This window comes from Trachypithecus francoisi, unplaced genomic scaffold (genome assembly GCF_009764315.1).
Source record: "Trachypithecus francoisi isolate TF-2019V2 unplaced genomic scaffold, Tfra_2.0 Lachesis_group0, whole genome shotgun sequence".
Taxonomy (NCBI): Eukaryota; Metazoa; Chordata; class Mammalia; order Primates; family Cercopithecidae; genus Trachypithecus; species Trachypithecus francoisi.
The window spans coordinates 64,214,240-64,240,942 of record NW_022681453.1 but is presented as its reverse complement, the minus strand read 5'-3'; the positions used below and the strand labels follow the sequence as shown (position 1 = coordinate 64,240,942).

The following is a 26,703-nucleotide window of genomic DNA, read 5'->3' as shown; positions in this document are numbered from 1 at the left end:
TTTGTGGTCCACAAAGCCTTTATAAATAGTAGTGCCTTTCAGAGGGGAGGATGGGAGATAAAGAAGTTCCTTGCATTTAGATTTACTGATATTGCAGCATTTTTTCTTTACTTTAAAATATCTTGTAAATGAAAACATCTGAATATAGGGGTAGGACCAGGAATGTTTGAGTTTCAATCTCAGCTATTCCTGATTCATCTTTTCTTACAGAAAGTCTTTGTTTTTTCTTCCCCAAATGGGAGTTGGGCGATGGGGAAGGAGGGAGGACATTAATCTTACAGGAATGTTGAGAAATAACCTTGGTTGGGACATCTATAAAACACTTTGATTTTTTTAAAAGTGCTACTCACTGCCAGTGCTAAGAATTTTATTGATAGTAACTTTGAACATTCCAGGTTTTCAATATTCACGTCTTTAGATACCATTTATAAACTCATGAGATTAAATTCTGTAAATTGCTTTCAGTTCAAAGTATCAGGTGCTCTTTGTCTAAATGTTATTTGGTCTTAGCCTATAATTTTGATCATTTAAGAGCTTGTCTACCGAAAAGGGTTCAGAGAGCTGATGAAGTCTTATGTCCATAAGCCGTTTTCTCCAGTATTTCTCATGGCAGATGCGAAGAGTAAAAAGGCCTCGAAAGCAACTGCTACCTTCCTTCTCAAGCTTTATGCTCTGGAAAAACGGACAGAGAAGAACCCAACAACCACTTTCTTCACTTGGGAGGGCAGAAGTGAGAAGAAAACATCTTCTCATATCACAATTTATTTTTCACAGTCTCACAGGAATCTAAGAGGCAAATTAAATGCACAGGCAAATTAAATGCATAGAAATGAATTGGACTGTTCATTTTCGGAGAACAAACCTTGAATCTTTTTTTTTTTTTAGGTGGTTAGGTCTTTCAGGAGTTGCTATCCCATAACCTCCATGATTAGAGCCCACGAGTCAGGCGTTACTTTTTTCTTGCCTCTGTGGAAGAGCATGGCAATTTAGATTTGTGAGAATACGAGGGAGCAAATATGATATAAACTAAATTTTGCATTAACTAAAACTTTGTCCCATGCATTTAATAGAGGAGGAAATAATTTGGTACGTAAGAGGTCTTCATAGTAGGGCAAAGTTCAAACTCACCATATCCTTATTCAGTGTGGTCAACGAATTGTGCTGGATGAGTTTTGAGGAACGTACACCTTCTTCCTTTCTCTCCTGGGTCGCACCTCTACGGAGTCTGGGTTAGACAAACACAATATGTGACCTTTCAGTGAATTTATTTATGAAACTGCACCTTGATTTTTCTTCACTATTTAAAGCCTAGGGATGATTTGAGGATGAATGATTAAACCCAGGGTGGGCTTAGAGATGATAGAGCTCACACACGCTCCATCAAGAAAAGGAAAGCTACTATGTTAATATTTATTTTCTAAAAATAATAAGGCTCTCAGTTGTTTCATTAATTCTAAAGGGTTAAAAAGGGCTGAAATTTGTTTATAGCACTAAATGTTTTTAGTAGGAAATTTACTCACATAAAAAATTTATGCAGAAGTAGTAGAACACAGATTATCGTAAGAACATATTTTCTTTGAAAGGCATTTCTTCCTCATTTTCAATAAATATAAAGAAGTTAGAGGAGAGGGAAAGCAATCACTCAAAGACAACTTTTCATCTTTGAGGGACATTATGATAAGCCTGAAATTAATACGCACAGGCTATTGCATTTTTCTGTGAGAAATGTGCCCCTTTGCTGTGAGATTCTAAAATGTGTTCAGATTTAGTTTTTATTCAAATGATCAAGATAACGGATTAGTTAGATAACTGCTATTTCAGATAGTGGGGTTAGCTGAGAAAAGGGAGCATGGTAGAAGAAATTCAAATAACAATTCTTGGAATGCCAAGCCCTGAGGCTTAGTTTAACCAAGCTAATTTGTTGGCCCAGGGATGGCCAGCATAGGCGTTTCCATCAATACCTGACTTCCATCAAGAACTGAATCCATGTTCTGGAGTATTACAGAGACTGTTACTATGACCTCAAAGACTGTGGCTACGAATCTGAAGTTAACAAAACATACATCTTCTCTTACTAACTTAAGCCATATCCGTCATCACTCTGTTTGATTTTTCTGACCCTGGTGCTTTTACTTCTGTTTCTGCCAAACTTCAGCCTACTCTATGGGGAAGGTGAGTAAAACTATTAGTTAGAACAAATATGAAGACTGTGAAAAAAACTAAACATACTCTTCAGAATGAGATCCTGTTCAGAGAACAGTAGTGATCAAAGTGCAAACTGTTGGAAAATACGGATATATGTACATCTGTACATGTATATAGTGTATAATATGTATGTATATGTTATTGCTCATATGCAGAAATCTATCCATTTGCAGACAGCCCAGGTGGGTCAATTTTTCTATTGGAAAACCATTTAGGGCCATTCAAAACCATTAGGGCTAATTTGTGGAGATGAATTCTACTCATTCTGGAATTAATTTGCTATCTTTTGACATCCACAAAGCCAAACTAACAAAGTGTGAAACATAAAGGGGCCATTATTTAGGTTATTCTGTTTATCTGGACTTATAACTATCTTTATATTTGGACTATTAACAGTCAATTTGCGAACCGTATTGGCATCTCTTGGTTTTGAGTGACCCCTGCCCCCCCAAGTCTTTTGCAAATTTGGAGTGGGCTTCACTGGCCATTCAGACAAAGGGCCTTATTCCTAAGTGGACAGGTTTCCCCATAGGGACCATCACACATATACATATAAGTACATACTTCCATCAGGCTTGTAACAATTGGTTTAAAATCACTCCACAGTATTGATAAATAGCTCTATATTTTCAAGGTGCAGAAGAATTCCACAGCCTTAATTATTTCAGTGTCTTGCTGGTCTGCCTTAAGTGTATCTTCTGGGTTTTTGGTTGTTTTATTATTTTTAAATTTTTCTGCTGTTGTTCATTTTGTATGCACACAATGTCGTTTTGTAAAGGTAGGTTGTAAATATTTTATTTGTAAGTCAAAATCACTCATGTGTAATGTTGTAAAGTGATGACCTGCTGTCTTGTTACTGCTACAGTAAATGTTTAAAGTTATGGATGATTGCAGTGAGCTGAGATCTGGCCACTGCACTCCAGCCCGGGCGACAGAGCGAGACTCCGTCTCAAAAAAAAAAAAAAAAAAAAAATAAGTTATGGATGAAACTTCAAAATGTACATCTCACATGTTATGCATTCCTATAAATATACTATACTAAAGATACTATATGGTCGTCTCTTTTTTCCTAATTAAACCTTTGTTCAAAGAAAAGAGTAATTTTTTTTTCTTTCTCCAAATATACAAAAGACTTTGAAAAGGTAAAAATATCACATGATTATTACAACACTTTAGGCCCAGGATTTTAGAAAGAAAGCAACAATTTTGTGCCCTAGAATATTCTAAGGCATTTACCCAAAAATGCCAAGGCAACCTCAGGGCCAGGTGCGGTGGCTAGCACCTGTAAATCCCAACACTTTGAAAGGCCGAAGTGGAAGGATCTCTTGAGCCCAGGAGTTCGACACCAGCCTGGACAAAATAAGGAGACACCCACCTCCCCTCAACCCCCGCATATTAAAAAATTGTTTTAAAAAAATTAACTGAGTGTGTTGGTGCATGCCTGTGGTCCCATCTACTTGGGAGGCTGAGGTGGAAGGATCATCTGAACCCGGGAGGTAGAAGCTACAATGAGCTGTGATTATCCTACCTCTCTCTAGCCTGGGCAACAAAGTGAGACCCTATCTCAAAAAAAAAAAAAAAAAAAAAGCCTCAGGTGGTTGTTAATTTCATACCGGTATTTCAGGTGATAATGTCAGAATGTTTGGAAGGTATTTTCGTCTGGATTTCACAAGTTTATACATCCTGGTGTGGACTCCAGCAATCTGGGTTAGCCTATGCAGATGTGATCAGGCTTTGAAAGTTTAAACGTGCCACCCAAGTGTAGATGAAGCTGATTCATGGTATACAGTCAATTAGCCAGAGTGTTAAAGTGTTTTGATTAGCTTACTTTGCCAAGAAAAACAAAAAGAAGTTTTAACATTTGTCTTCTATTTTCATCAAGATGCTATTGCATTTATTTGTAATGAGAAACACTTGTCAAAAGCATGGGCTCGTCACATTGGCTCGTCAGCACAATCTCCTCAGAAAATATAGATAATAAAGAATATTAGAAATGAAGTCAGAATCAGGTTTATGAATTAAAATCATAAGCCCCTTATGGGCTTTGTTTTTTTAGATCTAGAATTTGTATGTATTTTAGCACCTATATAGCTTATGAAGCCCACTGGTAATTAATTCTTCATTTAATCCCAACAAATTCTTATGAAGTAACTTATTTTACTTGGATTAGAGACAACTGAGTCACAGAATCTAGGTGGTTGTTCAAGGTCACTGAGACTGGAAGATAACTTTTTTTTTTTTTTGAGACAGGGTCTCACTCTGTCACTCAGGCTGGAGTGCAGTGGCATGATCACAGCTCACCGTAGCCTCAACCTCCCAGGCTCAAGTGATCCTCCTGCCTCAGCCTCCCCAGTAGCTGGGACCACAAGCGTGTGCCATGATGTCTGGCTAATTTGTTTTATTTTTTGAAGACACAGAGTCTTGCCATGTTGCCCAGGCTGATCTCAAACTCCTGGGCTTCCCGTCTCTGCCTCCCAAAGTGTTGGGATTGCAGACATGAGCCACTGACCTGGCCCTAGAAGATAACTTAAAATGAATGTATATGTGTGTGTTTCAGTGTGTCTGAGTCTGTGTAGTGTAGGTCAAACAATAATAAATAATTAAATAACAGTACCTCAGCCTGTATTTTTTTGAGGGGGAGTGGTTGAGAGGAATCACCAACATAGTTAAGGAATATTAGCAAAAGCCCTAATACAAATGATAATCAGAACCCCACAAGCTCAGTCTAAAATAGATATCAGAGTAGAATATAGAAGGGATTCAGTGAGCAATATAGAGCTAGGTCCATGAAAATGCTCTAAATTGAACTATTGCCTGAAGTTTTACATTCATGGAAACTCTTTAGGATAAATACCTAAAACAGTAAGAGTAAATATTGGTTAAACTCAAGATTCTTTACCTAGCCTAAGTAAATGAAATGGAGAACAGAAAATGAATTGGTACAATCTATGTCCTCCTCTGTTTTTGTTTGTTTGTTTGTTTGTTGTTGTTGAGATGGAGTCTCACTCTGTTGCCCAAGCTGGAGTGCAGTGGCATGATCTTGGCTCACTGCAACCCCAGGTTTAAGCAATTCTCCTGCCTCAGCCTCCCAAGTAGCTGGGACTACAGGCACGTGCTACTATGCCTGGCTAATTTTTGTATTTTTTGGTAGAGATGGGGTTTCACCATGTTGACCTGGCTGGTCTCAAACTTCCGACCTCAGGTGATCCACTTTCCTTGGCCTCCCAAAGTACTGGGATTACAGGCATGAGCCACCATGCTCAGCCCCACCAACTTTTTATCAAGTGTTTTTTAGTAAACTATCTCATTGAATCTTAATAGTGATCTTTGGAGAAAGTTAATATATTATCTTCATTCTATTTTTTAGAAAATTGAGACTCATATAGCTCAAAATGCATTGCCAAAGATCACTCAGCCAGTAAGTAGAATGGGACTAAAATCCAAATGTTTTGGTTTGAAACTTCATGTTCTTTGTAGTGCACAATACTGCCATGCCTTATCTGTCCCTCTTTTTTAAAGAAGTATTTGTTATAGTTGACACATGACAATTATACACATTTATTGGGTACATAGTGCTATTTCAACACACACAATGTACAGTGATCAAATCAGAGTAATTCATATATTCCTCACCTTAAATATTTATCATTTCTTTGTGTTGGGAACATTCAAACTCCCTCTTCTAGCTATTTGAAAATATGTCGTAAATTATTATTGATTACAGTCACCCTACAGTGCTATAGAACACTAGGACTTATCCCTCCTATCTAGCTGTAATTCGTATCCTTTAACCACCTCCTATCCTTCCCAGCCTCTAGTAATTACTATTCTACTCTCTACCTCCATGAGATGAACTTTTTTAGCTTCTGCATATGAGTGAGAACATTTGGTATTTATCTTTCTGTTCCTGGTTTGTTTCACATAACATAATGTCCTTCAGGTTCATCCACCTTGCCACAAATCACAAAGTTTCATTCTTTATGTGAATTTAAGGGTTATTTCCCTTAAGCAAGAAGAAAGTATTGCCTTATATACACAATGGAGAAGAGATTTATTTGTAAAGATTATTTCTTAGGTTATTTATCTACGGGATTTATTTGTAAAGACCAAATATGTTTGGATTTTCAGATTGTCTAGCAATATTATCCTCCTGGATAACCCTGATACCAATCAATTCACCATCTTCTAACTCTCGTCCCTCCCTCCCTAACTTTTTCTACACCTATTACCTAAGCATTCGAGATACGCCAAAGGAAATAAAAAAGTACTCCTTCAGGAAGCCCAGTACAGACAAAAGAGGTAATGAATACTGTAATGATCTAAGTGCTGTCAGGTACTAGATGCTATGAAGTTAATAAAAGAATTGAGTAAAGGTCCCTGTCTTTGAGAACTTATATTCTATTTGGAGAAACATGGGGGGAAATCGTGGCTAATAACTAGCAAATATAACATGCTAGGCCAAGGAGTAGAGATAATTAAGAGAACTAGTTGAGAAGGCATTGGTTATTAAAAAATGGACAGGATTTATGAAAACTCTCATGAAAGGCTGGACTTCATGATCCTACAGTCAATCTAGCTGTTCTGGGCTTAGGAACCCCGGCGACCCCATCCAGAAACCAGGAGAAGCACAAACCGGCACCAGATTCGCTACCACCTGCCCGACCCTTCAGCCCGAGGAAACCCAGAAGTGGGTGCAGCAAGCTCTGAAAGCTGTAGACGAGGCAGGCGGAAGAGGCGGGGCTTCGCGGGCTACGTCATCGGGGCGCCGGAGGCCCGCTGCGCCTGGCGGTTTGAAGCAAACAGGCAGCGCGCGACAATGGCGGCAGCTGGTGCAGTTTTGGGGCCATTGGTGACGGGTCTGTACGACGTGCAGGCTTTCAAGTTTGGGGACTTCGTGCTCAAGAGCGGACTCTCCTCCCCCATCTACATCGATCTTCGGGGCATCGTGTCTCGACCGCGTCTTCTGAGTCAGGTGCTAGCCCAGGAAGGGGAAGGACAGGGCTTGGTGGCGGGAAAGAGGACCAGGAAATGGAAGAGGGTGACAGGAGTTGGGCCGTGAGTGAGAGCAAAAGAGCCAAGCAGGCAGTCCAACCCAACTCTTGGTCTGGGGAGTAAGCATAAGAAGCACAGAGGCCAGGAGTTGTTGGACTCTTTGAGAGTCGTCTGTTCTTTCACCCACAGGCTTAGACACGTGTTTTGCAAAAGTCGGGAAACCCAGTTTGGAACCTTGTCTGGCACTGAAGCACACTTGAATGAATTCTGTGTTTGTTTGTTTGTTTGTTTGTTTTTTTGAGACGGAGTCTCGCTCTGTCGCCCAGGCTGGAGTGCTATGGCCGGATCTCAGCTCACTGCAAGCTCCGCCTCCCGGGTTCACGCCATTCTCCTGCCTCAGCCTCCCGGGTAGCTGGGACTACAGGCGCCCGCCACCTCGCCCGGCTAGTTTTTTGTAGTTTTTAGTAGAGACGGGGTTTCACCGTGTTAGCCAGGATGGTCTCGATCTCCTGACCTTGTGATCCGCCCGTCTCGGCCTCCCAAAGTGCTGGGATTACAAAATTCTGTGTATTTAACTCTAAGAAGATTAGACTTGAGGCCGGGCGTGGTGCCTCATGACTGTAATACTAGCATTTTGGGAGGCCTAAGTGGGCGGATCAACTGAGCCCCAGGAGTTCGAGACCCCGTCTCTACAAAAAATTAGCTGGGTGTGGTGGCGCATGCCTGGTACGCTGAGGGGGGAGGATCACCTGAGCCTGGGAGGTGAAGGCTGCAGTGAACTGTCATTGTGCCACTGCACTCCAGCCTGGGCAACAGTGAGACCCTTCCTCAAAAAACAAACAAACAAACAAACAGACCGGGAAAACGTAGGTGGGCAGATAGTTCAGCAGCTGGGAAAATACTTGTGAGAAAAGAAAAATAGAACAACCTGAACGCTGTGATGTATACAAAATTTATCAGAGCCTAGAGAGACTTCAGCCATGCTCCCCCATGCAGCCGTGGGGACAATTATATATTTATTTTTTAGAGGGGGTCTCTCTTATGTCACCATGGCTGGAGTGCAGCTCTGTGATCATAGCTCACTGCAGCCTGGAACTCCTGGGCTTAAGAGATCTTCCTGCCTCCGGTGAGCACAGAGGCTCATGTCTGTAGTTCTAACTCTTTGGGAGGCTGAGGGGATGGATCACTTAAGGTCTGTAGTTTGAGACCAGCCTGGCCAACATGGTGAAACCCCGCCTCTACTGATAATGCAAAAATTAGCCGGGTGTGGTGGTGCGCACCTGTAATCCCAGCTACTCAGGAGGCTGAGGCAGGAGAATCAGGAGGTTGCAGTTAGCCGAGATTGAGCCACTGCACTCCAGCCTGGGCAACAGAGGGAGACTGTCTCAAAAAAAAAAAAAAAAGAGAGAGAGATCCTGTTACCTCAACCTCTGAATAACTAGAACTAAAGGCGTGTGCCATCATGCCCACCAAATTAAAAAAATTTTTTTTTGTAAAGAGGAGGTCTCGCCATACTGCCCAGGCGCATCTCGAACTCCTGGCCTCAAAAGATCCTCCCGCCTTGGCGGCCTCCCAAGTAGCTGGGACTACAAATGCCTGGTGCCACCACTGGGCTACCTCATGTTATTTCAATGCAAATTCGTGGTGAACATAGGAACTGCCCCTTCTTTTGCTTTAAAAATCCACTTGTAACTACTGTAATCGAAGCCTATGGTCAGGGCAACTTAAGTTTATGCTTCGGGTTGCACTCCTCGAACTTGGCACACATTTGTGTTCTACTTGTATTAATTTTGCCTCAGCCTCTTCCTTTTAGGTCCACACTTGGAAGGGCTGTTTGGAAAGGGGAGTTGAATTTTGCACTGTGCGGCCAGAAGCACTAATTAAGACCAGAAGATGGACATATTGGGAAAGCAGGTTTTTAGTCAATATAAGGAAAATTTTTATACAAATTAGAGGTTTCTAATACAGTGCTTCTAAACTTTGAGTATATATGAATTACCTGGGAATTTTGTTAAAATACAGAATCCAGTTCTGTGGCTCTGAGACTGGACCTGAGGTTGTGCATTTCTAACAAGGTTCCAGCTGAAACTGCAGACCACACTGAGTAGAGGGCCGTAAATATGTTTTCCAATAGAGTTTGCTACTAGCCACTAGTTACTATTGAGCATTATGAATTTTTAAGTTTAAATAGTCATATATGACCAGTGGCTGTCATTTTGGACTGCTCAGATGGAGGACATTTCCATCATTGCAGAAAGTTCTATTTAGAAGACATGTAAGTTTCCTCAGCCCACTTAAGGGTTTATGTTCACTAGGGATCACTTTGTGTGGTTATTGTAAAAAGTATTAAGGTAGGTTGGACTATTAAGGTTATGGTACTTTGGACTATTAACTTCTCACCATCCAGAATCTTGCTATGGTGTATCTCAGCGGTGTGGAGAATTACTAAGGATTTTCTAGGGAAAAATTGATTTATTTTAATAAGCCAGCTGATAAATGACAGAAAAGGTTTTTTGATAACTAGATCATGGTGTGTGTGTGTGTGTGTGTGTGTATGTATGTATATGTATTTTGGTGATTAATTGGTGAGGAGTTCAAGACATGGAGAGACTTGGATATAACAAAACTCCTTTTCACATCTTATTTATGCGAATAGAATTTCTCAGTATTTACACCCCAAAAAGCAATATAATTTATGCTAAACTCTACCTTCCCTTAATAAGTGATATTTGACTATAGTACTATATATATATTCGTGTACATAAAGTAATTGGAGAGGAAAGGTAGCATTAACTCACTAAAAATGCTTTTTCCAAATCTACTTTTATCCCTCTGTCAAAATTTGCAAAACATGTTTTAATTAATCATGTGCTTGTAATAATTTAATAAGAATTCTCTTCTTTGAAAAGTACAATTTCCATTTTCTTTTCCTCAAGAGAATAATTTATCTTCAGTCCTTAAGGATTCAGCTTCTTACATGGGCTTTGGTGGGGGTCATGAGGCAGCACCCACAGGTTTACATCAGGGTCGGGTATTTGGTCCTTATGGGATTCACAAGATGGATTACTACTGACTACTTTGCTGTGAATGGCACAACTCACACAGTAATGTAGCTTTGTATACAGTTTGAGAAGAACATAGGAGGCAAAGATGCTCACTGCAGAATGTCCCTTACTGCTGTGGGCTCTACTGTGTTTTGCATGATGGGCTTCTTAATAGTCTTTTCTTTGGGCATGTATCAGACATAGTACGTGCAACTACTGGTCACAGCCCTTTTTGGCACAATCATTGTTCCTTTCTTTTCTTTGTCATCTTGGAAGTAAAGACCTGAGAGAGCTACAGAATTCTTGACACCTAGAGACTTATGGTCATGGGAAATTTTTTTAAATTACCATTTTAAATTTCAGTTTACATACATATAGACAAGTATGACAGCGGGATTAGTAAAAGCTTTTCAAGTATAATCATATATTGCTTTAGAATAAAATTCTCTGGACACAGTAGAGTGAAACTTTGAGTTGGAAAAAGATGTAAAAAATTTTAAACTTTTCATAGTCAGAAATTTCATGTTGTGTGTTTTTTTTTTTTTTTAATGGAGATGGTGGGTATCCAGTCATTGTAGCATTTGTATTCCAAGTTTATTCCTTAAGAAGAGTGATAAAAGAGTTCTGAGATAATATGTTAATATTTTTAGTACTAGAAATTACATTCTTTGCAACTTAAAATAATCATAGATTGTGGGGAAAAGAAAGAGAGACCAGACTGTTGCTGTGTCTATATAGAAAGAAGTAGACATAAGAGACTCCATTTTGTTCTATATTTGAGATGCTGTTAATCTGTGACCCCACCCCCAACCTTGTCCTTGCAAGAGACATGTGCTGTGGTGACTCAAGGTTTAACGGATTTTGGGCTGTGCAGGGTGTGCTTTGTTAAACAAGTGCCTGAAGGCAGTATGCTTGTGAAAAGTCATCACCATTCTCTTAATCTCAAATACCCAGGGACAGGTACACTGCCAAAGGTCGCAGGGACCTCTGCCTAGGAAAGCTAGATATTGTCCAAGGTTTCTCCTCATGTGATAGTCTGAAATATGGCCTCGTGGGAAGGGAAAGACCTGATCATCCCCCAGCCTGACACCCATGAAGGGTCTGTGCTGAGGAGGACTAGTAGTATAAGAGGAAAGAAGGCCTCTTGGCAGTTGAGATAGAGAAAAGCACGTCTCCTACCCGTCTCTGGGCAATGGAACATTTACTGAGAAAGGAGGAAACCGCCTTAGGGCTGAAGGTGCTCTTTATGCACTAAAAAGGTTTATGGAGATATTTACATATGCATATCAAGGCACAGCACTTTTCCTTAAACTAATTCATGTCACAGAGATCTTTATTCACATGTCTTACTGCTGACCTTCTCCCTACGATGATCCTATTATCCTGCCACTTCCCTTTTTCTAAGATGGTAAAGATAATGATCAATAAATACTGAGGGAACTCAGAGACAGGTGCGCGGGTCCTCTGTATGCTGAGCGCCGGTCCCCTGGGCCCACTTTTTCTTTCTCTATACTTTGTCTCTGTGTCTCATTTCTTTTCTCAAGTCTCTCGTTCCACCTAACAAGAAACGCCCACAGGTGTGAAGGGGCAGGCCACACCTTCAATAGGATTTGGTTTTTTTACTCTTTAGAAATACTGGAGTAAACCTATGATCTAGTTCCCAAAACAACTCAGTGATTGCTTGCTTTTCTTTTTTAAAAATGAGGTGGTCTTGGGTGGGAATGTGTATTCTAACATTAAAATGTGTTAATTTATGTGGAAAAGGAGATTATAATATAGCAATTCACACAATAGTCTGTATTTATGAAACTTCCTAATTGAAGGCTTCTTTCAGGAAATATAACTAAAAGATGATAGGTTTAGATACTCAGCGTAATGGGTTACTGAGGGAAACCATGGAGTCAGGGGACCATCCTTAGTCATTGGGGTCAACATCATGAGCTTCCCCAACACATCTCAGATTGCCTTCAGAACAGATTCTGAGTCTGGCTGAATAGATTCATTCTTGTGTTTTTAGATTTATGTTTGTGTACTGGGTTTATGGAGAGAGTAATAAAAAGGCATTTTTTTTTCCTCCAATGAAGTTTGAGACTTACCCCACTAGTTTATTACTGTCTTTACTGTTATGTTGTTACATGTTTATACACTATTTAAAATAGTTACAATAAAACATTGTTTATGTGTTCATTTTCTTACAGGTTGCGGATGTTTTATTCCAAACTGCCCAAAATGCAGGAATCAGTTTTGACACCGTGTGTGGAGTGCCTTATACAGCTTTGCCATTGGCTACAGTTATCTGTTCAACCAATCAAATTCCAATGCTTATTAGAAGGAAAGAAACAAAGGATTATGGTAAAATAAAAGTAACATAAAGCATTAAGTTAATTAATCTGTGACATCATACTGTTAGAATTTTTCAGCTTCTGCGCGCTAATATTTTACCAGAGTCATCTTGAGTCCCTTAAGTTGTTACTGCTTGTGGAACTTGTAATTGTTACTATAAGTCACCTTCCTTTTTTTAGACTAGGGGTGAAATGCTTTGCATTGATTAGGAAATGAAAAGTGCTTTTTTTGGTACTGTATCTATAAAACCCCAACATTTTTTTTTTTTTTTTACCAGCCCTTCCCTCATCAGCAAAATGTTGTAACAGCACATACTTTCCCAGTATGTTTGTATTTAAACTTCATGAAAAGTAATCCATGGATAAAATTACTCTCATAAAGTAGCCTAAACACCTCAGAGAGATATTCGTGTGGGTTCATGGCAATAGATTATCAGGTGACTTGCTTTAAAACCTGAAAATTTGTCCAGGCGCCATGGCTCATGCCTGTAATCCCAGCACTTTTGGAGGCCGAGGTGGGCAGATCACCTTGAGGTCAGGAGTTCGAGACCAGCCTGACCAACATGGTTAAACTACTAAAAATACAAAAATTAGCTGGGTTTGGTGGTGTGCACCTGTAGTCCCTAGCTACTGGGGAGGCTGAGGCAGGAGACGTGCTTGAACCCAGGAGGTGGAGGTTGCAGTGAGCTGAGATTGTGCCACTGCACTCCAGCCCGGGCGACAAAGTGAGACCCTATTTCAAACAAACAAACAAAAAAACCCTGAAAATTGGCCAGGCACAGTGGCCAGTTGTAATCCTAGCACTTTGGGAGGCCAAGGCGAGAGGATAGCTTGAGCCCAGGAGTTCGAGACCAGCTTTGGCAACATAGTGAGACTTTGTCTCTACAAAAATAGAAAAAGAATACACAATTAGCTGAGTGTCGCAGTCACATGGGAGGCTGAGGCAGGAGGATGGCTTGAGCCCAGGAGCTGAAGGTTACAGTGAGCTATGATTGTGCCACTGCACTGCACCCTGAGTGACAGATCAGGGCTATCAAAAAATAAATAAAACCTGAAAAGCAATCTTAATGATAGTAAGGAATTAATGGGCTTTTTTGTTTATGTTGGTGTATTAGTGTTTTGTTACTTTTTTTTAAATCCTTCTGCAGATGCATTCTAAAAATTTTTATGATAAAGAAACAGTTGAGTTTTTGCTGCGTAAGGGCAGTGTTAGTTTTTCTGTTTTTTGTTTTTTGTTTGAGACAGCGTCTCACTCTGTTGCCCAGGCTTGTCTTGAACTCCTGGTCTCAAGCCATCCTCCTGCCTCATCCTCGCAAAGTGCTGGGATTACAGGTGTGAGCCACTGCACCCAGCTGAGATTTTCTGAGCTAAAAAAAAAAAATCTATATGAATCCCTACCCATAAGAAAACTCTTATTTCTGTTTTCTTATTTTATGTTTTAAAAAATGTTTCTGGAATGAAATTATGCATTTTTAAATATGTTATAAATACTTGCAGTCTTGTGTTCTAGCTTAAGCTGATTCAGTTAAACTTGCCAGTTGTTCAAGAGGCAGAAAGGATTTGATGAGTCTATGAAGTCTACAGCCCAAGTTATTTACAATTTGTACATTATCTGAAAATAGTCTGTAGTGGAATTTAGGGTAGAGAAGTATATATTTAATCACGTTGCATTATATAATTCTTTAGATTGTAGTAATGGGTCTAAATGCTGAATATTTTTCCTTCTGAATTTGTATCTTCAAAAAGCCAATTATTTGGCTGATATTGAATAATGAACTTATAATACTTTGATGGAAAAAGGAATTATTTCATTGATGATATCGGATTTTTCTGTTTCATAACTTTACTTGATCTTGGTGATCCTGCTGTAAGAAACTCTGTATTTAGGCTGGACGTGGTAGCTCACACTTATAATCCTAGCACTTCGGGAGGCTGAGGCGGGAGGATCGCTTGAACTCAGGAGTTTAAGACCAGCCTGGGCAACATAGTGAGACCTCATCTCTGTGATAAAACAAAATTTTTTAAATAAAAAAAAACCTCTATTTAAAAATTGGATCATAAAACACATTAAGCCGTGTTTATAATGTAAAATAATTTACCTGATTTACTATAAATATACTGTATGTGTAACTGGCAAGTTTGGTATACAGAATTGGCTTTATACATAAATATACTGTATGTGCAACTAGCAAGTTTGGTATACAGAGTTGGAATACACATATACTGTGTGTGTAACTGGCAAGTTGTGTGTATATATATACACACATATACCTACATATTTAAATTTGGAATCAGCGAAATTTTTTCTTTTCTAGGAACTAAGCGTCTTGTAGAAGGAACTATTAATCCAGGAGAAACCTGTTTAATCATTGAAGATGTTGTCACCAGTGGATCTAGTGTTTTGGAAACTGTTGAGGTTCTTCAGAAGGAGGGCCTGAAGGTCACTGATGCCATAGTGCTGTTGGACAGAGAGCAGGGAGGCAAGGACAGGTTGCAGGCGCACGGGATCCGCCTCCACTCAGTGTGTACGTTGTCCAAAATGCTGGAGATTCTCGAACAGCAGAAAAAAATTGATGCTGAGACGGTTGGGAGAGTGAAGAGATTTATTCAGGAGAATGTCTTTGTGGCAGCGAATCATAATGGGTCTCCCCTTTCTATAAAGGAAGCACCCAGAGAACTCAGCTTCGGTGCACGTGCAGAGCTGCCCAGGATCCACCCAGTTGCATCGAAGCTTCTCAGGCTTATGCAAAAGAAGGAGACCAATCTGTGTCTATCTGCTGATGTTTCAGAGGCCAGAGAGCTGTTGCAGCTAGCAGATGCTTTAGGACCCAGTATCTGTATGCTCAAGACTCATGTAGATATTTTGAATGATTTTACTCTGGATGTGATGAAGGAGTTGACAACTCTGGCAAAATGCCATGAGTTCTTGATATTTGAAGACCGGAAGTTTGCAGATATAGGAAACACAGTGAAAAAGCAGTATGAAGGTAAGTGATTCAGGAATCTGCAAGAATCAGAAATCCAGCTTAAACTGAAGAAAAAAAGGAAATGCTCATGTCATTGAAAGTCCATTCATAGAGCAGGCTGTCAAGCGTGCTTGGATCCAGGAGCTCAAGTGATATCTTCATGACTTGCTTTCTCTCCATCTCTCAGCTCTGCTTCTCTGTTGACTTCTTTCTCGGGTAGGCATACTCTACATGCTCGCCGTAAACCAGTCACTCTAGCTGGGGATGTAGAATACCTTCATTAACTAGCCTGGACAGTCTGCTCTGCAACTGTAAGGTTGTTAACCCTGACCTTCTTGAAATAAGAACCAGTCAGGGATAATTTCCTTAAATAAAATGGGTGTGCTAGTACCAGAAGAAGGGTATGTGTCTGGTCTAGCAAATTTGACAGATGTCCTTAGCAGAATATGATGTTTTGAATGAAAATTCCACATAAAGGAAACAATGAGAAAGAAATATAAAATGGTAAGATTTATTTGTAGCAGAAAGAGTTCTATTGATAAACATTATTTAAAGATTTTTATTTTATCAAATAGGGACTCAAAGTAGTGCATGTGTTGGTTGAGACAAATGCTTAGTTCTACTGCCTATTCTATGCAAATTTCTGTCTACGTTTTTACAACTATGATCAGACTGTATATTTAATGCATTTTTCACTTAACCTTGTAACAGATATTTGGTCATGTTATGTAACATTTTTTGTAGGTATCTTTGAGGTAACTTCTTTAATGTATGCATGTTCATAAGCTATTTGTTTAAAACAGATTTGTCTTTAAGTGACTTCTTCATGTGCTTAAGATGTCCTGCCCTAATCACATTGTCCAGCTTACTTTAGCTGATTGACTGATGTAAGAGTTTTATACAAACTTTCTTCAGCTCTGCATAGAGTTTTTTCGAAAATCAGGCTTCTTACTGTCCGCTTTTAAAAGGAATATAGTTGCCCATTGAAATTAGGTAGCCAAGGAGATCTAAGGAACATGTAGAAATATTGAAAAGCTGCTGAGACACCCCTGCAGAGTGAAAACTTGTCATCTTCAAGAAGAATTTTATTTTTATGATTATTATTTTTTTAGACAGGGTCTTGCTCTCTCGCCCAGGCTGGAGTGCAGTGGTGCAATCTTGGCTTGCTGCAACCTCCACCTCCTGGGCTCAAGTGATCCTCCCACCTCAGCCTCCCAAGTAGCTGGGACTACAGGCACACGCCACCACACCTGGCTAATTTTTTGTGTTTTTGGTAGAGATGGAGTTTTGCCATGTTGCCCAGGCTGGTCTTGACCTCCTAAACTCAAGCAGTCTGCCCACCTCAGCCTCCCAAAGTACTGGGATTACAAGCATGAGCCACCATGCCCAGCTTCAAGAGGAATTTTTAAATGTTGTTATCCTTGACATCAATAAATGTTTGTCTTCACTGGAGTCCCTTTCTGATAGCATGAGTTTTATTTGTGGTCATGAGCTTCAGCCTGCAAGGAAAAACAGTCCTCTTAGTGTTCCTGATAAGCCAAGCGCAGACCTTGGAAGTTTTTTTCTCATTGTGATCTCTTACCCAGCTACTTACCTAAATAACAGATACAGTTTTCACAGATGGAACCATGGGTCTGCTGATAATCACTAAAGTTCCTGAAGAGTTTGATTCTCTCATGAACGTGTTACTGGGAGATTATTTCATATTGCAGTTGGTTGGATAAGAGGTTAGAGGTTTTTGTTTGAAAATCGGCAAATATCTTTTTTTCCCCTTCTTCTTAGGAGGTATCTTTAAAATAGCTTCCTGGGCAGATCTGGTAAATGCTCACGTGGTGCCAGGCTCAGGAGTTGTGAAAGGCCTGCAAGAAGTGGGCCTGCCTTTGCATCGGGGGTGCCTCCTTATTGCGGAAATGAGCTCCACCGGCTCCCTGGCCACTGGGAACTACACTAGAGCAGCGGTAAGTTTTGGGGTGACTGGGTGAGAGGGGGCAGGGGCTGCTATGCTGCATGCTATAGGGCAAGAAGATATCTCCTAATCTGGCATCTCTGGAACCTCTGCCAAAAAAAATCCAGCTCTTGTTAGTGTGACAGTATATTAATAGTAGTTGGATAGAATTCTTTGATAGTTTTTTTTTTTTTTTTTTTTTTGAGACGGAGTCTTGCTCTGCCGCCCAGGCTGGAGTGCAGTGGCCGGCTTTCAGCTCACTGCAAGCTCCGCCTCCCGGGTTCACGCCATTCTCCTGTCTCAGCCTCCCAAGTAGCTGGGACTACAGGCGCCCGCCTCGTCGCCCGGCTAGTTTTTTGTATTTTTTTTTAGTAGAGACGGAGTTTCACCGTATTAGCCAGGATGGTCTCGATCTCCTGACCTTGTGATCCGCCCGTCTCGGCCTCCCAAAGTGCTGGGATTACAGGCTTGAGCCACCGCGCCCGGCCGAATTCTTTGATAGTTAATAGCATTTTATATCATGTAGTGGACACTTCAGGAATTTGAATTATACTCCAGGAGAAACTTTGAGACCCAGATCGTTAGTCAAACAAACACTTACTAAATCTACCAAGACTTTCAGATCATTGTCTTTTTCATCTTACCATGAATTGAGAGAAGATGAGAAGAGCTTCCCAGACATGCAGTTTCTCAGAATCTCCCAAGTCTTACAGAGATGCGCATTGCCATGACAGCAGCCCACATGCAGTGGCTTTCTCTTATTCTTGTCAGATATTTTAGAATATTATATTACTTTTAAAAAATTATCATCGGGGGTTGGGCACAGTTGCTCACACCTGTAATCCTAGCACTTTGGGAGGCCAAGGCAGGAGGATTGCTTGAGGCCAGGAGTTTGAGACCAGCTGGATGTCATAGTGAGATTTCCTCTCTACAAACAAATGAAAAAGAAAATTAACCAGGCATGGTGGTACATGCCTATAGTCCCAGCTACTTGGGAGGCTGAGGTGGGAGGATCACTTGAGCTCAAAGATGAAGGCTGCAGGGAGCCATGATCATGCCACTGCACCTCAGCCTGGGCAAGAGTAAGAGCCTATCAAAAAAAATAAAAAACTAAAAAGCCCCAAGAAAATCCCCATGAATTTTTTCCCCCATGTGAAGATTCTAGAAGTAAAGGATTTCTATTTTTTCGTGTTATTTCAAAGACTGTCTGGAGACTTAACTCATATGGCCCTACAGTCACGTTTTAACCCTATCCCTGAATTGACTATAAATGTCTGATTTCCCAAGTCTCATAAGCATGGTCAGTTTTAATATTTGGCATTCTGGGAGTCTGGGTCTGGCTCAAGGACAAGACATGATTTGTTTGTTGGCAGTAGTAGTTGGTGGCAAGAATATATCAATATGTCTCAGGTCTTGAAGTACTGAAGCTAGAGTGCAGTGGTGGTACCCAGTCAGGTCTCCGGGAAGTATCAAATAAGAAGGGAAGTACAGGGTCACGTCTCTGGGAGGGGAAAGTACCGAATCAGAAAGCCAGGCAGACCTTCTAAAGATACTTTTATGAATGTGAGATACTAGTGTAGAAACTGGGGAGACCAGTTGATGTTACAGAAGAGGGAAAGTGGTAGAGGTAAGATTTCTTTAGCTCTTGAAAGCATAGCTGTTATTTACATGACAGCCGCCTTTGGATATGGAGTACCCCGTCTGTAGATAGTCAGTAAGCCTTAAATGTGGTTGCATACCATTATAATATGTTCTAGAGAACTCACCTCAAATACTTTTTGGAACTAGGTGGGTCACCAAACATTATTAGAAATAAGAAATTATGCAGCATCTTGATTTTAGATGCACATAGTATAGGATTTCTGTTGTAAGTATGGTTTATTGCAGGAAGGGAAGGGAAAGGGTCATCTCAGAGTTTTCATGAATCAAGTGTGTTTTATTACGGTTTCTATTGAAGATGGCCTGTTTCAGGTATAGTAACTTTATATATATGGAATGAGAAAAGGCATCTATAATACAGCAAAGTTTCTAACTAGATAATAGAGCATAAGCCGGGCATGTTGACTCACACCTGTAACCCCAGCACTTTGTTAGGCCAAGTCGGAGGATCCCTTGCGCCCAGGAGTTCAAGACCAGCAAGGGCAATATAGTGAGACCCCATGTCTTTTTTTTTTTTTAAGTTTTAAAAAAAATAGAGCATATTTTTACTTTTATTCTGTGTGATTAACTGTTTTCTTGTAATATGTTCTATTACATTCCATTTAGGTTAGAATGGCTGAGGAGCACTCTGAATTTGTTGTTGGTTTTATTTCTGGCTCCCGAATAAGCATGAAACCAGAATTTCTTCACTTGACTCCAGGAGTTCAGTTGGAAGCAGGAGGTAAATCTGGTCACTGGTCATGGCTCTTCCAAAAATGCTTCTTTACCCATGGCAGGCAAAATAAAAGTTTGCATGTTATTATACACTTGCTTAAGAGAAGCCTTCTTAGTCTAGAACAATAATGAATGAGGCGTTTGGTAACTATGTATCTTTGGACAAGTCAGTTTACTTCTTTTAGTCTCATTGTCTGTAAAATGGGGATGATAACAGTATTGACCTCATAAGGTAATCAAGAGGCTTTAATGAGGTAACATGTAGAATATTTAACACAATGTCTTGGCACAGAGTAAACACTCTGTACTTGTAAGCCCTTACTCGTAAGCCCTCATAATTCTTTGACTAGATACTATAGTTAGGGTCAAGGCTTTTAAGAATACTTAAAGTGTCTTGGATTTGGAAGATAATAAGCTATTTAACAGAATGCTTCTGGAACAGCAGAATTTAATAAAACAAAAAAGCAAAATCTAAGGATTAGGGTTTATGGATAGTCTGTGTGACCACTTGATGGGGTTGTGATAGAAAGGTTCTTGTATGTTGTAGTGGTCAGGTTAGACTTGCTCAACAGTGCCTTGTGGTGATGCCGAGATGTATGCTAAAATTTTCTTCAATTGTGAGGCCAATCTTTATTGTGTTTTTTTGATATTGAACCTTTCTTGGTAATATATGAGTTTTACTTCTTTTTTATATATGTATATTGTTAAGCTTACAGATGATCTAAAATTTGACATTGAGAAAGTGTGTATTTAGGGCAACTTGAATCTATGCTTCTGGAAAAAATTTACATGAAAAAAATAATGATAAAATAAATAAGGCTGGGTGCGGTAGCTCACGCTCATAATCCCAGCACTTTTGAGTTTGAAGTGGGCAGATCACCTGAGGTCAGGAGTTCAAGACCAGCTTGGCCAACATAGTGAAACCCTGTCTCTACTCAAAATACAAAAATTAGCCGGGCATGGTGGTGCACACTTATAATCTCAGCTACTTGGGAGACTGAGGCAGGAGAATCGCTTGAATCCAGGAGGCGGAGGTGGCAGTGAGCCAAGATTGTGCCATTGCACTCTAGCCTGGGTGACAGAGCAAGACTCTGTCTCAAAAAAATAAATAAATAAAAATAAACTTTACTATTGAAAAGAGTTGGTGAGCATCTTTCTCCGTTTGATGTCTCTGGCCTATCCAGTGAGTCTCTTCAGCTCCTGTTTTTACCCAGTTGCTATACAAAAGGGGAACAAAAGTAGGGGCACGTTTTTATTTAAAGCTGGTTAGATACTTTTTCTGAGAAGTCATGTGACAGTTTTTCTGATTTTTGTATTATGTGAAACTATAGTTTTTGTGTTTCTTGCAGGAGATAATCTTGGCCAACAGTACAATAGCCCACAAGAAGTTATTGGCAAACGAGGTTCCGATATCATCATTGTAGGCCGCGGCATAATCTCAGCAGCTGATCATCTGGAAGCAGCGGAGATGTACAGAAAAGCTGCTTGGGAAGCGTATTTGAGTAGACTTGGTGTCTGAGTGCTTCAGATACATTTTTGTGAAGACATTGAAAATGTGACAGTCCCCCTGAAAGTCACTAGCTGGAAATAATCCAATTATTCTTGCTTAGATTCTTCCACAGGGCCTGTGTAAGAATAGGTTCTGGAGTTATCATGGACTTTAGGAAATATTGAGTTATTTGTAATCACTGCATTGATACTATAATAAGTTCATTCTCAAGCTTGCTTTTTTTGAGACTGGTGTTTGTTAGACAGCCACAGTCCTGTCTGGGTTAGGGTCTTTCACATTTGAGGATCCTTCCTATATCTGCATGGGACTAGACTGCGTTGTTATTCTTTTATTTAATTTTTTTTTTTTTTTTTTTTTTTTTTTTTTAGACGGGATCTCGCTCCATTTCCCAGGATGGAGTGCAGTAGTGAGATCACGGCTCATTGCAGCCTTCACCCCCCAGGTGATCCTCCCCGCTCAGCTTCTAGAGTGGCCGGTACTATAGGCATGCACCACCACGTCCAGCTAAACTTCTTTATTATTTGTAGAGATGAGGTCTTGCTATCACCCAGGCTGGTGTCAACTCCTGGGCTCAAGCGATCCTCCTGCCTCAGTCTCAAAAGTGCTGGGATTATAGGTGTGAGCCACTGTGCCCAGCCTATTTGCAGTAAGACAAAAATTCTAGAGCCACCGATAGGCTAAAGTCAGCACAGCTTTTCTTGTGTCCTGTATTCTCTGTCTAATGTGTTGCCCAAATAATATCTAATTGTTAGCCATTCTCCTCCGTCTCCGGCCTAAAAGTGACAGTCCAGGTATCCACCTGGGCTGGTTCCCAGAATTGCCATTGCTCACTCTCCAAAGAGGGGAAGGTTGGGAAGGGGAAGGTGACTGCAGCTCAGCTCCTGAGCTAGTATCTGGCTGTTACTTCAACAACTGGAGTTGGAGTTTGGGCTCATTTTTTCCCCTAGCCAGCAATTATTGACCAGTGGTAACACGAGTGACCGCTTCCTGTGACTGACTTCACAATTAGGAGGTCTAAGATTCCATTTGGGGATTTGTTTAAGGATCCCACATAATTGTCCCAACTGTCATTAGTAGAAGGGAGGTCAGCCTTCATTAATAAAGAGAAAACCCACATTCAAGGTGGTGGTTGAGCAGGGGCAGGGTGAGGGCTGTCTCGGTGCTGACTGCACCAGCACACTCACATTCCTTCTCATTTGGGGCCCACCTGCAGGAAGTGGCACAGAATCAGCCATTTCCCCACCCTTGTCAGCCGATGGCCCACTCTTCTCTAATGACTCAGAGTACTTTTTTTTTTTTCTTTTTTTTTTTTTTGAGACAGTCTCACTCTGTCGCCCAGGCTGGAGTTCAGTGGCATGATCTCGGCTCACTGCAACTTCCACCTCTCTGATTCAAGCAGTTCTCCTGCCTCAGCCTTCCGAGTAGCTGGGACTACAAGCCTAGGATTTTTAACTCAGGTTTTTATTATGTTCCCTCCTGAAGTTTTTACTTCAAGAGCTTCTGCTCTAAGGTCCATTTTGAGCTTCATGTCCCCAGTGCTGCATTTCCAGGGAAATTTGGTCTGTGGGAGAGAGACCAGCTATCAAGGAAGAAGTGATCAGAAGGAACAGGAAGAGAGTTGGCCCTCAGGGCTACTCTGGGGAAGCCGAAAGTCGTGAAGGGGAGAAGAACTTTCTGAGAAAAAATTGCAGAAATCTCTTGGGTGTCTTCAGTGTTGAGAGGCCTTTGGAGTGATGTGCTGAGGTCTCAATGCCCACCTCCCTGGCTGTCACTTCCATGTGTCAATGGTTCTCCCACTTTAGCAGGTATCAGAGTCACCTGGAGTCTTGTCAAAACAGGTGCCCAGCCCCACCCCCAGCGTTTCTGACTCTGGGTACCTCTGGGATGGGTCTTGAGAATTTGCATTTCCAAAAAGGTCCCAGGTGATGCTGCGGTTGCCTGCGCAGGGACTGGACTTTGAGAACCACTGCACTGGTTATTCACGTATCTGCCTCTGCAGTGAGACAGCCTTGAGGTCTGCCTCCTCCTGCTGAGAGTCACACGCTCCTGTCCTTCCTTTAGAAATGTGAGCTCCTGCCATCTCCAGGACACAGGCACTGTTCCTGTTGAGGAACCCTATTTTATAGGATCCCTGCTAAGATGACTTGAGGGGAAATGAGAGGAGGCTCGAATAATCACCCAGCCACTGCCACTTATTGAAAGTGTAGGTCCTTGTGCCCCACAGCATCAGAGATTCTACTGTAGCAGATTTGTGGTTTGCCCAGCGGCCTGGGCATGTGCATTTCTAGTGGGTGCCTCAAGTGATCTGGCGGTTTCTTAAGAGTCAGCCCAGTACTGCAGGTCTCTTACCTAAGCAGAAGCACAGTCTGGCATGAAAACTTTAGAAGACAAGTTGATTCAGGCAGCGAAGAACTTGGGCTATACAAGTCCTGTTCTTCAGCATTGAAGTATTTTGGAGGCATTAGGTAATTTAACCCTTTCTTAGTCAAGGAATATTTACAGAACACGGTCTCTGGGCATTGTAACTCCTGGTCTTAGTGGGAAATAATAGGGACCCCATGTCTCCATGGGGTGCGCAGAATATCTGTGAGACTGATGGAATGGAGAATGCCACCCCCAGCCTCTCCAGGTACTCGAGGCATTCTGCAGAACATCAGCCCATAGATTGTGTGTGTGTGTGCGCGCGCGCGCACGCGCCCATGCTAGAGGAACCTAAGAAACTATTTGGTACACCTTCTCTTATTTTAGAACTCCAAAAGTGTAGCTCCAGAATCGTAAAGGGATCTGCTCAGTCTCACAGCCAGCCTGTGGATCTCAGTCCCAACACTCACCCTTGTGCTACTGAGTCAGCTCTAGGAAAATCTGCCAAAAGTATGCCCAGGGCCGGCTTGTTGTTTTGTTTTGTTGTGTTTGTTTGTTTGTGACAGGGTCTTCACTCTGTTGCCCAGGCTGGAGTACATCACAGCTTACTGCAGCCTTGACCTGGGCTCAAGCGATCCTCTTGAGAGTCTCTCGAGTGGCTGGAACTACAGGCGTGCACCACCATGGCTGGCTAAGTTTTTAAAATTTTTTGTAGAGATGGTGGAGGGGTTCTCACTGTGACTCAGTGTGTGCCCGACAGCAGAGCCCACAGCCACGCCAGTTACAGTGGTTGCCATCTGGGTCATGAGACCTGGCTGCCAGGGGTGCAGCCACAGGAGAGCCAACTGCAGAGGGTGCTGGCGCCTGAGCTAGCTGCTAATGCTGCCGTGGGTGCATTTCTCATCCAAAGTGCCCAGTGGGTGGGAGTCACTCAGTACCAGTTCTGAGCCTGAGCCCAAACTCCCATGTTTCTGGTAACCCCTCTCTGGCTTCTGCCACCAATGAGAAGAATATGCCCTGGTTAGCCCATGACCTCCGAAGAGCAAGAGAAAGTAGAGCAGAGCCTACTCCAGCCTCCCCCTGTCCAATGTACGAAGGTCCCGCTGATCTGTAAGCCTGGGAGTGTGATAAATGCTTAGTAGTGCATGCCATGGAGTTCCAGAGTGGTTTATTACACAGCAATATCTAGCTAAATACTTTTGACATGTGCTGCAGCTCCAGCCTGGTTACCAGGAAGACAAAAACTGGGCTCCACCAAGAACCAGTCTTCTGCCATCACCTCTGGCTGCATCAGTGATCTCTCCCAGTGAAATAGCCGCTTGGTCTTGTGTGAATCCTGTACTTGAACACAGTGGACCGAGTGTCAGTCATTGAAAATGACCATGAGTAACCCTCTGGACTCTGCAGCTTGGTTCCTTTGCCCCTTAACAGGTGGGTATGAATTGTGTCTTCAGCACCAGGGCTGAATGAGAAAGCACATTCGTTTTTGAAGGAATCTAACATTAAACACAAAAAAAGCATGAGAAAAATCAGGGTTCATTGGAGTTATATTTTTAAAATATATTTTTTAACAGTTATAGATATTAGATATAATATATAATAGTATATATAAATAATATATGTTGCCCAGGCTGGTCTTGAACTCCTTAGCTCAAATGATGCTTTGGCTTCCCAAAGTGCTAAGATTACAGGTGTGAGCCACTGCGCCTGGCCTGTTGGAGTTCTTTACATTTATTTTATAATCAGTGCTGTTTTATTAAATGCAGATTTTATTTTGGATTATAGGATGTAGAATGCCGTATTTTTCTTAGATCACAGGGCCTTTCACATTTGTATTTGGCCTTGTATGACTTACCCTGCAATCCCTTTGTTTTCCCCATAACCCTTCCAAAGAAAGGCCACAATAGAAATACAAAGAGAAACAAAATAATTCGAATATTTTTTAACTTCTAAAGTTCAAGGTTTTGGCATAAGTCTGGTTTAGAAGAACATTTGCCTAGGCCTCTCCTTCCCACCAAGGGGGAAAGCCTTCCTCTAGACAAGAGGCAGAGGGCTCCTCAGAGTCAGATCCCGGTGTGGGCTCTCGTGTGCTGCGGCTGGATCCCAGGGAAGGAGGGAGGAAGGGCAGTCGACACCCAAAATAAGGGTGGGGAACTGTCAGCAGAGGAGGTCTGTGTCATGATTTTCAGCACTGGGGTTGCGGGGAGCCCAGGAGAGCAGTGAAGGTCCAGAGATCCCTCACCCCAGCTCAGCGCAGGGCAGTGGACTCAGGCCATGTGTGTGTGGGGCAGAGCCTGAGGTGACCTGAGCTTCCTGTGGCTCCAGAGGAACATTATAGAGAAGCTGAATTCTATTTTTCTGAAAAGGGCATGGGAGTTAACTGAGAAGCAAACCTGGTGGGCCTGAGAGTCTCAATCGTCATGTAAGGACAGTCAGTGGGAAGTGGTCAGGCTGCAGAACCAAAGATACCATGAGGACAACCATGTCTTCAGGGGTGCCCTTGTGCACAGACAGCTCCACAGCCCTGCCTCTGCCTCCAACGTCCCAGCACTGCATTGTCTCCCTGTACTTAACAGCCCTGCAGGGTGAGAGGTGGGGAGGATCCTGAAATCGTGATTGTGTTTAACAAGGCATGCTATCCTTGTTTACCTGGAACCTAGTAATGTTGTTTTCTGCCACCATTTGAATAGACACTTAGAGATGGTGTTGAGTTAAAAAAAAAAAAAATACATAAAAATATGGGTTCTTTTCAAACTATAGATGCCCTAAAAATTCACGTTTGCTCAAGGAAAACCCGTGTAGGTAGTCTTTGACCTCCTTTCCTCCCTTATCCTTTCTTCTTCCTTCTGAGGACTAAACGGATTTTTTTTTTTATTCTAATTTTTATTATACTTTAAGTTCTAGGGTACATGTGCATAACGTGCAGGTTTGTTACATATGTATACTTGTGCCATGTTGGTGTGCT

At 41.5% G+C, this 26,703-nt stretch overlaps 1 protein-coding gene and 1 long non-coding RNA gene across 2 annotated transcripts; one reads left to right on the top strand and one right to left on the bottom strand.

The window, feature by feature from the left end:
- Nucleotides 1-580: 580 nt before the first annotated feature.
- On the bottom strand, nucleotides 581-6,931 carry LOC117083392. Its single transcript, XR_004437065.1, has 4 exons — nucleotides 6,839-6,931; nucleotides 1,129-1,225; nucleotides 863-966; nucleotides 581-672 (listed from the first exon to the last, which is right to left on the bottom strand). It is a non-coding gene; the product is annotated as an uncharacterized LOC117083392 (long non-coding RNA).
- Nucleotides 6,922-26,465, top strand: UMPS (uridine monophosphate synthetase). Its single transcript, XM_033210986.1, has 6 exons — nucleotides 6,922-7,177; nucleotides 12,440-12,593; nucleotides 14,899-15,570; nucleotides 17,332-17,507; nucleotides 19,760-19,874; nucleotides 21,217-26,465. The coding sequence occupies exons 1-6, from the start codon at nucleotides 7,022-7,024 to the stop codon at nucleotides 21,384-21,386; spliced, it is 1,443 nt and encodes a 480-aa protein (XP_033066877.1). The 5' UTR covers nucleotides 6,922-7,021; the 3' UTR covers nucleotides 21,387-26,465.
- Nucleotides 26,466-26,703: the final 238 nt, after the last annotated feature.

Excerpts from the sequence above, each read along its gene's own strand:
- UMPS (XM_033210986.1), top strand. The coding sequence starts at position 7,022 with ATGGCGGCAGCTGGTGCAGTTTTGGGGCCATTGGTGACGGGTCTGTAC. Across the intron at positions 15,571-17,331 it reads AGTGAAAAAGCAGTATGAAG|GAGGTATCTTTAAAATAGCT; the intron begins GTAAGTGATTCA and ends CCTTCTTCTTAG. Across the intron at positions 19,875-21,216 it reads AGTTCAGTTGGAAGCAGGAG|GAGATAATCTTGGCCAACAG; the intron begins GTAAATCTGGTC and ends TGTTTCTTGCAG.